Source organism: Haliaeetus leucocephalus, unplaced genomic scaffold (assembly GCF_000737465.1).
Source record: "Haliaeetus leucocephalus isolate CR32 unplaced genomic scaffold, Haliaeetus_leucocephalus-4.0 Scaffold1, whole genome shotgun sequence".
NCBI lineage: Eukaryota > Metazoa > Chordata > Aves > Accipitriformes > Accipitridae > Haliaeetus > Haliaeetus leucocephalus.
In genome coordinates, this window is record NW_010972437.1 from 2671477 (window position 1) to 2684781 (window position 13305).

The following is a 13305-nucleotide window of genomic DNA, read 5'->3' on the forward strand; positions in this document are numbered from 1 at the left end:
GGGGGAGGAGATGCTCCAGGCGCCGGAGCGAAGATTCCCCTGCAGCCCGTGGGGAAGACCCTGGTGAGGCAGGCTGTCCCCCTGCAGTCCAGGGAGGTCCATGGTGGGGCAGATATCCACCTGCAGCCCGTGGAGGACCCCACGCCGGAGCAGGTGGGTTCCTGAAGGAGGCTGTGACCCCGTGGGAACCCTGCGCTGGAGCAGGTTCCTGGCAGGACCTGCGGATCTGTGGAGAGAGGAGCCCACGGAGCAGGTTTTCTGGCAGGACTTGTGACCCCGTGGGGGACCCACGCTGGAGCAGTGTGCTCCTGAAGGACTGCACACCACGGAAAGGACCCATGCTGGAGCAGTTCGTGAAGAACTGCAGCCCGTGGGAATGGCCCACGTTGGAGAAAGTTCGTGGAGGACTGTCTCCCGTGGGTGGGACCCCACGTTGGAGCAGGGGAAGAGTGTGACGAGCCCTCGCCCTGAGGAGGTGAAGCGGCAGAAAATAACATGTGATGACCGTAAACCCCATCCCTGTCCCCCTTGTGCCGCTGGGGGGGGCTTGGGGGGGAAATCCGGGAGTGAAGTTGTGCCCGGGAAGAAGGGAGGGGTGGAGGGAAGGTGTTCTGAGATTTCGTTTTATTTCTCATTACCTTACTCTGGCTGATTTGTAATAAAAAGTGAGCTAATTTTCCCTAAGCTGAGTCTGTTTTGCCCGTGATGGTAATTAGTGAATGATCTCTCCTGTCCTTATCTCGACCCGCAAGTTTTTTGTTATATTTTTCTCTCCCCTGTCCAGCTGAGGATGGGGGAGTGATAGAACGGCTTTGGTGGGCGCCTGGCGTCCAGCCAGGGTCAACCCATCACATTCTACCAAGAGGTAAAGAAAAATGCAGCTTTCCAAGAGGAAAGTTAGGCAGGTCAGTTAATTTTCTTACACAAAAAATACTCAAAAATGAAGATGAAGAATTTGAAATCATCTCTGGCAGCAATCAAGAATTCTACATGCTTTGCTAGTTATTGAGAAAGCAAAAATTGTGTAATCACCTAGATCTCAAAGACTGAAGTAATAGTAATACCTTGTATTATTACAAATGCTGTCAGTCACCAAAAAACTGATGAAATTACCATGGTGTGCTTACTCTTTTTAAATAGGCAAAACCTACTGTTTTACATTAATGAGGAATGAACTCTTATACTATAGTACAGTAGTAATTAGACAATTAATACTTATTGGAATACATGTATGTATATGTACATATGTATTTGTATTTATTGAATATGTGCTGAAATCTGAAATAGCATTTTTGCAAGTTAATGGGAGTTTGGAGGTACCTATATAGCTAGATAATTATAGCCAAACTTTAGATGAAAGATTTTTGGTTTTCACAATATGGCTATGTTTGGGGGACTTAATAAGCAAGTATTTATTGAGGAAAAAGACAAAAACAGATTAAAATCTATGCTCAAAGACGGAAGTATAGAATTTTTAACATGCAATGCTAAGTTTTAGAATTTAATTTTCTGCATTAGGGAAAAAAAAAAACTTTCATCAATTCCCTGAAATTTATCTTGTTTTCATTTTCTTCATCTCCCTTACATAAGCCCTAACATTTTTAGTTGTTGATGAGCTAAAAGATTCAGTAGCTCTATAATTTAGGTAGAAAGTTTAGACTATATTCTCTAGTCTACAACCTTTCCATCTATATCTCAGGTATGTTTCATCTGGTAAAACAAAGGTAATGTTATGATGCATCTAGTACATTAAGTACCAGAGCTTGTTAAAAATGCTTAGCAACCTCTCCAATGCATTAGTACTTTGTTAATTAAAGGTAAAAATCAGCTTTATGGGATTAAATAGCTTGTAGCTAACATGCGAAAAAAGCTTTAGCCCTTTAAAATTAGATTAATTCACTGCTTAAGGAGGATAAACAAAAGCATTTGAAGTCCCTATGTTTTAAATTAAGCAGAAAAGATTTCTTATTTGGTAATGTTACTTGGTGACTTTCTATTAGAAAAAAAATTACCTTATTCTCATTTCATAATGCTTAATGAATGGAGATCCTCTCATAGTCTGAGTTTTGACAATGTGGTCATCCACTAACATCTGAATATCATCTACAGATGACAAAATATAGGTTCCTGATTCTCTATAGGCAAGAAGAGTGAACTCCATTTGATCCCATTCAGAAATCATTTTCGTTAAAGCTTTCTCAAGTGAATGTTCTTTGCTGGCTGTTTCACTGATGGTCTCAAACTTTTCTAGGAATGGTTCAAGGTGCAAGTTAATGTATGACAAGACATTCGAGTCTTCAGAAGGAGACAGTGGTAAACCTGCAATTTTTGACATCTCTTCCCAGTGCCTTTCTTTCAAACCAGGATTACAAATCACCTGGATTAGAGGAATGTGGCATCTGAATTCCTCTACTTTTGATTTAACCTGTCTTGTTATTGCTAACGCATTTGGAGAACTGTGGAAGGCTTTTTCTAGTTTATACAGTCCATGCCAGTAGTTTCCTACATCTATCACTACTTTGTCTGGATTAACTTCTGGAAATGATCCCTCTGTCCAGTCTTTGTGTTTTCTGTTGAATTCAACAGTCATATCATAGAGACGAAGATACGGAGCAAGAGTATTCCGGATGTTTTTATGCTGAGGGTACTGAGATACTGGCCATCCAAAGGACTCTTCTTCTGAATTTAACTGATCAATCTGTTGAGACATAAATGAGGTCTGAAATACAAACAAAGCTCTCTGTGATACCAGGTCCTTACCACAAGGATTAGGGAGGTTTTCTGGTGTCTTAAACAAGCTTCAAATTAAGTTTTGAGTTACTAAACCAGTCTATTACTTAATTGCTGCCATTGACTGCAATTAAAGCCATCTTTAACAGTAACAGCTCAGCATGGTAGTCAGTAGAGGAATATAGTTAGAGGTTTAAAATGGTACCTGGGCATTCCTCTATAATTTGCATTACCATGGAGCCTTTAACAGACGGGAGATAATAATAAGCATCATAAATTGCACTTCCAAGAACATAAAAGTATAATTTCTATGCAAAACTACATAAACTTAATCCACTAACTCAAGACCACATAGTAACAAATTACTGTGCTCAGTAAATTTGCAGTTTAAATCACAAATCACATAAAAACATTTCATAGCTGAATTAAGAATTATTTTGTCACATCTCAGTAACTGCATTACTAAGCAAACTGTTGATTCTGATAACACAAATACTAAGATTTACAATTTATAGTACTAGACTAGTTTAGACTATAATCTGTACCTTATTAGCAGCAAGATCCAATTTTGTATTTAATGCTTGAGCTTTCTTCAAATACCTGTTGACTTCCTGAATATCTCCAAATGTGCTAAGTTCTTCAACCTGCTTAGAGTAGCTTTTCAGTTCCTCAACAAATTGTTCAGAGCGTATCTAATTAAACATCAAGCAAGCATATACTCATTTAAAAAAATCACAATAAATTTCTGTAAAAAGGAATAACAATTCTGATTTGCTATAGTAGGACACTTTATACTTGCAGAAAATCCAAGACATGCAACATATTTGCACATAAGTATTTATTCCACACAAATTACAGAATTTGACCTGAATCCTACTGTTACCTGCAATGAATTATTGGGCTGACCGACATGACTTTGGGTTCTATGTCATAAGATATAGGTGGACATAAAAATTTCTTCTTTCTGTGATGGACATAGTCAACAGGCTAATAATAGAAAGCTAAATTCAAGTGCCTAACATCTCTCAAATTAAAATAGAATAATAGGATTAATCCAATGACAGACAAAGCTAAACAGTTTCACAAGACAGAGGTGTCTCATCTTAAAGCCATACAGTTCAAGGATAGCTTTTTCCTCGTATATACAACTCCACAACACATATTTCACATTGAGTATCAGCAGTGGTCAATGTCTGAAACCAAGCATGAAACCGTACAAAGCAATAACATGTTTCAAGGTAACAGTGTATGCTGCACATTTATTTATAACACAATAACACTTACTAGCTACTTCTTTGAATGTACTGCATAAACATAGAGGCTCACTATCTCAAAATATGCATGATCTAAGACAAAATGATGATGAGACTAAGGAGCACAAGAAAACCAAAACAGGCAGCTATACAGGCAGTAACTGTAATGGATTGACAGCCTAGTAATTAGCAATCCTTGTGGAGAGACCCCATCACTGAGATAATATAACAAACTGTACTGTAAAAGCCTAGTAAATATAATGAAAAAAATTAACAGTGATAAAATACATGTAAAGTATAAATTATTAAAAAATAGAAACAAACAAACATGAATCAAGGTACACTTATGTTATAAAACTACCTTAGCTGACATTACCCTAACAGCAAAATCACACTTACAAATTAATGCAGATTTTTTTTTTGAGCTATCATAGAAATTTCATATACTTCCATTGACTCCAAAGGGACTGCTCATGTGCATAAATCAAGCCATGTACATATCTTTAAAGGATCTAGCTGAATTTTAATTTTTCACATAAAGACAATTTTCATCAACATCGCTGGAAGTTCTGTAACCAAAGAGCTTTCAGAGTGCAAAATGTGAGATATGGCTTGTCTTGCAGTACTCGTGGATATGTGAAAAACAGATGAGTGGAAAGCAGACAAAAATTAGGTAATACCAAGAATAATATAAAAACATTTACTTCAAACTTCTTTTTAAAATATATGGGAAAATAAAAGAGGTTATTCCATCCATTATTTCATGTTCTATATGCCATTCAAAATTAGTAGCTCAAGGATTTTAAAAATATTGTCATTACAAACCTTTAGAGCATCTTGAAATTGATCTGTTTTTTCTTTAATTATCTTTTTGTGCTCTTCAAAGATATCTGGCATTCGTGCATACCATTGAAAAACATTACTGTTCAGTTGAATGTCTGCTGGTGAAAAGTTGACACATTCTATCAGGAAAGCAACACAATTTACAGCATCCACTATCTTCTGCTCCAATTCAAGCATGTCACATGTTTCCACTTTCTGCATACAGGCCTGGGGAATAGAAATTAAAAGGGAAGACATTTTTAATATAATTTAGTGCCAAAATAATGCCTGAAGTAGTTAATACTTAAGTCTAAAAGCTTTTTTTTTTAAATAAGGAAAACTAAATAAAATTAGAAATACATGATCTGAAAAGGTGTTTATTTGGAATGGTATGGTATTAGCCATTTTTGCAGCATATAACTTGTTAATACAACTGCCTTACTAGATATTTTACTGAATAAAATTCAAAAGAATGGGTGAAGCTGCATGCACAAAGGTTTGGACTAATGGAAGCCAATCCAGACAGCCTGTTGTAAGTGTTGCGCGTTTGGGAAAGAAAGCATGGTTCTACCAAGGGAAAATTAGTAAAATAACTACAAGAGAAAAGAAAGACACACTTCAGAACGGAAAGCACTGGATGGATCAATGTAAGATTAGGTCTTCCCTAGCAGTAAGAATATAAGAAATATAGACAGCCACTGTACTGCTCATTATGATATAAAATAAAAATTATGCTGTTCTTTCAGATCTAAACAGCTGGCAGCAAATGGCATTGATACATGTAGCATTCTGTATGGTAATCTTAACAGAACAGCAACACAGCCCAGTTTGAATGCTAATCCATAACAAAGCACTCAGAAAGCATCTTAAGAAAAGAACTGTATTAGTAAAAATGTTGACCAATTAGACAGATCAATAGTATACCAGTATATGTAAATATTACTTAATATCCATCAGTTGAAGATATAGAAAAATTTAATATGATGACACAAGTGGTATCACTGGAAACATTTTTAGGTAGGGATAAATTGTCCAGTAAACCTATGCTTCTGCTCTTTTAACAGCAGTTTCTATGCTTCAGAATATACTCATTGCTATGGGTCTAGAGAATATTTGGCTATTAAAAGAATACCCCAAACAAAGACTGATACATCTTTCAGCAATGAGATGGAAGAACTATTAGGAGGAGTTTGATGCTGGTATAATACTACATGCTACCTATGATTACGTGCCATTTGTTTATTCTCCAACACAAAATTATAGCATAACATGTATGCATTTTAAAAGGCACCATATACTCAGATAGCACATAGTTCAACTTCTAAACATTTTACTTTTTACTTGAAAAAAAATTACTCCAGTTATGTCCTATGTTAAACTTCACCGTAGCAAAAGTTCAAATCACTCAGACCCAAAATCAGCCAACTACTCAGGCACCCAATTTATTTTAAGCATACATCTATATGCCCCACATTTAATGTTGGGCACATACATGAGATCTTTGCTGAACAGCAAGAGACTAAGACATGTTACCTTTCAAGTGTGAATACAAGTGCTTTGCTGAGCTGGAGCCTGAATATATCAAAGAAACAGCAGGGGTTTGATTACAGAAGTAGTATTTGTAAGAGAGGAGATGGAATTTTACAGTTACCAAACTGCAAACCCTACATCTGCTAAATTTTAAATGATCATTCAATAAAGGATGCAAAGGCAAAATTACTTCATACAACTTGCCAATGAGTGCTCTTTAAAGTTTTTTGTGAAGAATTAAATATATATTAAAGTTTCCTACACCTCAGGTTTCAGTTGTTTGATTAGTTTAAGATATGAGGAATGGATATTGAGTCTTCCACATCTAATTAGATTGCTTGAATTTAATTCAGGAGAACCAAGAGATATTCACTGTTTGACTACACTATCTGTTCAGAAGCCTGAAGAACATGCAGTCTAAATTTAATTCTACTGGCATGTTGCCCACACTACAGAAATTACTTGTTATCTGCTTACACTAGTTAGATGGGGATAGAAATAAAACCATGCACTTATTCCAAGCCATTATTATACGAACGCATTGCTTCCTGAAAATCAGTGAAAAAACTTCCAGGAAATACCTGTATTACCAACAGGCTCATTCAGCATTCCAGCCAGCCACACTGCTTGCTAGCATACTCCCATACAGCAGTGGACTCCAAACTTTCTTGATCACACATCCTTATCAGCAAGAAATTTTCAAGCATGCACCCACCCCCAATATATGTATATTTATTTACAGATTACACACACCTATTACTGTACTAACATATTATGTACACAATAAAACATGCACAAAAATAGAAATTAAAAAAGATTAAATGAAGATTAAATAAACAATATTTTAAATAATTTTATTAATTTTACAGAACCCTTTTTGCTTTCACTAATATTATTATTAATAATATTTTTAGTGACAGTAATGTGATAGAATACGCTTCATTAACCTCGGTTTAATACTATGAGATTCAGAGATTCAAAGGTCTTGTTCTATACTTCTACTATTTATTTCAATACTTCTTTTTAATGGCTGTCAGCTGAAAAAAAACTCTCAAAAATACATAGATCCAAATGGAAGAATTGCATCATTGGCTGCGCTTTATAAATCATGATCCCATCCACCAATTATGCAAAGGGTTTTGTTGAAATTCATCTAGTAAATTTCCATTTTCCCTGACTGTCACTCAGTTGTGCTTGCAAACTAACCAGAGGGTCTTGCATTTTTAACAAATGCATTCAAAACCCATTGAAACATTTTGTAAGATTTTTTTAAACAGGTTGGAAAATTCTGTTTCCAAGTTTTTTAAGTGTACCAATATCAGAGTTTTCAGGGGGACACACACATAGTTTTCAGCAACAAAATCAAATAACAATGGAAATATCTCCAAACATCCATTTTCAAAATGCTCTCTCCATATCATGATTTTCCTGTGAAAAGCAGTTAATTTTTCATTCATTCCTAAAGATGTCACCTTTACCTTGAAGGACAGACTAAGTGTCATTATTTTACAAAAAATATCTGCTAGGTAGCATGCTACTGACAGCCACCTACCATCACAGAAAAGGTCAGCAAAATTAGGAACACTTGTCTTTTTGTAAAAGAAAAATGCATAACTCATCTTTAAGTTCAACAACTCTTTTAAAGGAATTTGCCACAAGATAACCAGCAAACCTCTGTATAGCACAAAAGATTTTCATGGTTACACCCCATCTCAATACAAACTATTATGAAGATTCTACTCCTTAAAGTTCTTGTTTTATAAAATTAACCACATTGATGACATCCTGTAGAACTTTGTGCACTTCTAGCTCCAACATCTTTGCTGTCATCACATGCTTATGAATGATGCAGTGAATGAATTTCACGTGGGGTGCTACCTCTGTAACCTTACCCCAGAATCCTTTTTTATTCTGGTCAAAGAAGCCATGCTATCAATGATTACACTTGAACAGTTTTTCCATAAAGCATTGTTTTTATTAAATTAGTCATTTAATCTTTTCTCCAATACACCTTTCCTTAAGTGACTCAGAAAAAGGTAGTTCTTCATGTATTTCATTATTGAAACAGAATCTAGCAAATACCATGAACTAAGTTAAATGTGTACTTTCATCCACCTGCGTAGCAAATCTCCCACACTGCATAATTCATTCTAATACTTGTTTCTACAAACCTTCAGCAATGTTTTCCACGCTCCTTCCAACAGTATTTGCTGACAAAGAAATGCATTTTAGTTTGTCAACATATTGTTTCTCATGTAGTATTTCAGCCATTTTTACCACAGCAGGAAGAACAAGTGTTTCCCCAATGGTATGTGGCTTTTACTCTTTCACTATTAAATAAGAAGAGGCTTCTGAGTCTTCCAAGCATGTATCGTTACATTTTGTAGAGTACTGGATTAAGCATCACATGACTTGAAACTTAACTGAAAAAATCGTAGAGGTTTCTCTTCATGATCTGGATGCTTAGTTTTTTATATGTCTCGCTAAGTGTGATGGTTTCATACTATCATGAACTAATATCTCAAGGCACAATAGACATCGAGGTTCATCATAAACAATAGGAGATGCAAATTCATATTTCAAATACTCTTCCTGATAATTTCAAACTTTTTTGGCCAACTTGTCAAATCTGATTAGACCATCATTATTTTTACCTTGTAATGTGGACGATGAAGAGCTTATACTAGGGGTAGAAGTGTCAACTCTGCCATTTTCTTGTTGATCACTTGCGCTCACATTATTAATATTATCTTCAATTTGCAGTTTCTTTGAGGGAATCTTTTTAAGCCATTTGCCCATTTTGTGAGGGTTAGGTTAGTTAAAACTAGATAACATAATCCATAAATCTACTTAACTGGGCACACAAACTGCAATACATAATAATATGCTGAGATCAAGTGAACAATCAAGGGTGCCACTGTGAATCCCTCCGCATTGTGGAACACCCACCCTTTCCTCAGAACACCTCACATACATAATGTGACGCTGGACCCTCTAACATACAGACTGAGTGAGGGCACCAGTATCAATCTGTATATTAAATATTGGTAAAGCTTAATTTCTTTCTCACTTTCTTTAGATAAAAAATAAATACCATTTCCTTCACGTACTCTAATAGATCATCCTGTGCACCCCCTGGGTGCACACCCCCCACTTTGGAGACAGCTGTCCATGACAGCCAGCATTCATGCCAATAAGGTCACTATATAGGGCAAGTGACAGCAGAGACAAAGGACTGTTCCAAATGGGCAGATTGGTTGCAGCCATGACATTTTGGTGGGGAAAAGAGTTTAGCTGCAGGTATAAGAGCCAGGCTGTGACATTTAGCCTCATGGCCAAAGACCTGTCCTTTTCAATTTTGTGATACAGGTATAGCATCACTGACTTTAACAAGGCCAGAATCATACCTGTGAAGGGGGCAACTTGCATATGCTACTGCTTAAGGCCAGAGCAATAATATTGGTAGCTACTTCTTGCTTGGACTCATAAAAAAAAAGAAAAGAGTACCTTAAGTTCCATTAGTTCCTGTGTATTAGATGGAGTAGTAAGGGCTTTTTCTGATATTCTCTCAAACTCATCACATAGTCTGAAAAATACATAAAATAACCTGTTTGCATGTGTGTTTTGTTTTAATCATCCTTGGACAAATCACATATATTTATAACAGCAAAATGAGATCAACATATCCTGTAAGGCTTAAAAAAATTCAACAGTGGAAACAAAATTAAGTACATTTCAATATACATTTTCAGTTTGAGAGTTACCTCGCATTTATGTCTTGATGATCTTTGAACATTTTGGAAATAACTTTTTCACAAATATTATCTGCTCGCTTTACCAAAGCACTTATTAATTCATCACAATGCAATTCAAACATTCCTAGACAGGGATACTGCAATACAAATACAACAGTTGTCAGAACATTGAATAGCTTTTACCTATTTTCTCTCAGTGTCTTAAGCAGAACGTCAGGGATCTCACCTAGGAATTTAGTTAAACCATAAAACGCTTTTAAAACTTTCAAGTGAAGAAGGGAAAGAAAAAGCTACAGTTGCAAATAACTGTTCTGCACCTGCGCATCAAACTTCATATAAATCTTACTTCTATTGCTTTTTACCTTGCAAATAATCTACTTCCTCAAAAAAAGAAGGGCATCTACTGTCTGTAGCAGTGAATGTTGCCTGGTGAAATTACAGAGTTTGAGATACATCTAAAATGTGGTAATCTTGCTTCACTGTTAGAGACACATGACATTCCTTAGGATTAAAAAGGGACTCTGCCTCCCAGCGAGTCTCCGAATCCAATGCTTTCAACTAGCGGGCAAGTCAGCTTGACTTCAACACACAGAGGCCCTCATGACAGGCCTGTAAGTACTAGTTTCTCCAGAACTGAAGATTGCACTGTATACTAGGAGAAAAACGATTTAAGGAAAACCACTTTAGCCTTCCAAGTTCTTTTTCAGAATAGACAGACAAAGGATTCTTACCACAGAATATCCTTACAGGGACAAAAAAAGTGATTCATGTTTGTTGTGGTTTAACCCCGTCAGCAACTAAGAACCACGCAGCCGCTCACTCACTTCCCCCCCACCCAGTGGGATGGGGTAGAAAATCAGGAAAAGCAGCAAAACCCATGGGTTGAGATAAGAACGGTTTAATAGAACAGAAAAGAAGAAACTAATAATGATAATAGTAACACTAATAAAATGACAACAGTAATAATAAAAGGATTGGAATATACAAACGATGCACAATGCAATTGCTCACCACCCACCGATCGACGCCCCGTTAGTCCCCAAGCGTCAATCCCCCCCCCCTCTGCCCCCACTCCCCCAGTTTATATACTGGACATGATGTCACATGGTATGGAATACCCCGTTGGCCAGTTTGGGTCAGCTGCCCTGGCTGTGTCCCCTCCCAACTTCTTGTGCCCCTCCAGCCTTCTTGCTGGCTGGGCATGAGAAGCTGAAAAATCCTTGACTTAGTCTAAACATTACTTAGCAACAGCTGAAAACATCAGTGTTATCAACATTCTTCTCATACCTAACTCAAAAAATATAGCACTATACCAGCTACTACGAAGACAATTAACTCTATCCCAGCTGAAACCAGGACAATGTTAAGGATCCCCTCTCTGCCTTAGATGCTTGGAAGGAATTTGGAGGTGGCTGGATCCACACTTTCTCTTACTCCTTCACAACTAAGACGAGCATACTCTTCAGAAGCCCCAAAACAATTTCTATCAAAAATAACTAAGTCTCACTTAAGTACAGCAAATATACCCTAGAAATGCTAACTCTTGAAAAACTCTCTTTTTCTGAAAAAATTAATTTTATTTCACATCAATTATCTCACAGCTAATTATCATCACCTTTGACTGACAACATTCTTAGTACAAAATCAACATTAAAATGATATCCATATCTCTTTATGAATATTATTATAATTTACCTTCCTAGAAGTATATTTTATTTCCTTAGCAAGTTTCTGGTACTTTATCATTTCCCTTTTCATTTCTTCAAAGGTATGTTCCTCTGTCAGGAATTGATCAATATCTTGTTCAGCTTGTTTGTTTATCAGGAAGCTGTACTTATCATACAGCTTGAGATGCTCCACAGGTGCAGCACTTTCTTTGATAATTTCTTCTCTGATCCTTTTCTTATGTTCATCCAAGATCTCATCTAGGATAACAGGCTTCAAGACAGTTGATGAGGACTCACCTTTTGGCTTTGAAAAAAAAAACACACAAAAAACCAAACACATTTTCAAATTACACTTATGTCTGTAGCTCAGTTATGCCATGGAAGATAAACTAGATAGAAAAATCAATTAAATGTTACTTTAAAATCTTTCTAATTAAAGTCTGATTACAAACCTAATTTTGTAGATACAGCTATTTACATTCTACGCCCAAATTTTTTTGAATCCCAGCTTATGGGTGTTTGCCTCCAACAAGTAAGAAATCAGAGCTGCTTCATTCAGAAACTCAGAAGTCCACACATTTATCCCACCCAAAACAATTCTATCAAAAATTTTAAATTTAATCTACATTTATTTTATTTTTCCTGAACCACAGGCACAACTTCAATTTTGCTATCAACTGATGAATCTGTAACATTAGAAATATGGAAAATGCTTTCCTGTAACACCCAGAAGATCTAAAGCCTTGCTCTTGTGCATTTAGACATGCTTGAGATGCTTCTTCTCATTTGCCTTTTCACAGGTTATTGATTAGTGCTTTTATAAAACATAGCATACTACTCAGGTTTCTGCTTGGTCATGTGTTCAAGCATATTAACAAAAATGTTGAGGGTCAGTATCTTTATTTAAAATTCAAGTTGGTGCTAAACAGAAAGGGCAAATTATATTCCTCCAGGAAAAAAGAAATCTTCACCTCCTACAGCTCTCTGGGAAACAATCAAGAGGCACTATAGAGCATTACTTTCACTCTCTCCATATTAAAAACTAAGACTGCTATACTGAAAGTAACATGCAATTCTAAACCAATTAAATTAACTAGTAGATTCTTGGCTTTTTATTTGCTTAGAGAACAGTGATTGGGCCTTTTATGAATAAAATTAAGATTATTCCAAATTGTTCCAAACATCCTGAAAGAGTATTATAATACTACTATGTGAGTTCTGACAATAGGGCTATTCATTTAACTACCTAGGAACTAAATGTAGCAGCAATATAATGATAAAACAAAACCCATGAGTATTGTAATTTCTTACCCACTTAGAAAATAATTTGGTCTCAACTCTTGGTATATCACTGACAGCTTGAATCATAACAGTATAAACATTCAGTAATATATCCTCATAGTCATTAAAGTCAGGTTCAAATTTAATACCATCATTCTCAAGGATTAGCCTCAGGATTAAACCTGGCTGTTTGTAGGCTTGGACTGAATTCTAACACACACACACAAAAGAAAGAAAAAAAAAGGGGGGAAGTAAAATATTAGTTAA

At 36.1% G+C, this 13305-nt stretch overlaps 1 protein-coding gene across 1 annotated transcript in view; it reads right to left on the reverse strand.

The window, feature by feature from the left end:
• Nucleotides 1–13305, reverse strand: part of DNAH7 (dynein, axonemal, heavy chain 7) — a 116712-nt gene that overhangs the window by 88787 nt on the left and 14620 nt on the right. The window contains exons 11-17 of the mRNA XM_010564048.1: nucleotides 13069–13248; nucleotides 11786–12061; nucleotides 10100–10227; nucleotides 9843–9921; nucleotides 4809–5033; nucleotides 3276–3422; nucleotides 2013–2698 (exon numbers count right to left, since the gene is read on the reverse strand). Of these exons, the coding sequence (XP_010562350.1) occupies nucleotides 2013–2698; nucleotides 3276–3422; nucleotides 4809–5033; nucleotides 9843–9921; nucleotides 10100–10227; nucleotides 11786–12061; nucleotides 13069–13248 (1721 nt within the window). The remainder of the gene's footprint in view (nucleotides 1–2012; nucleotides 2699–3275; nucleotides 3423–4808; nucleotides 5034–9842; nucleotides 9922–10099; nucleotides 10228–11785; nucleotides 12062–13068; nucleotides 13249–13305) is intronic.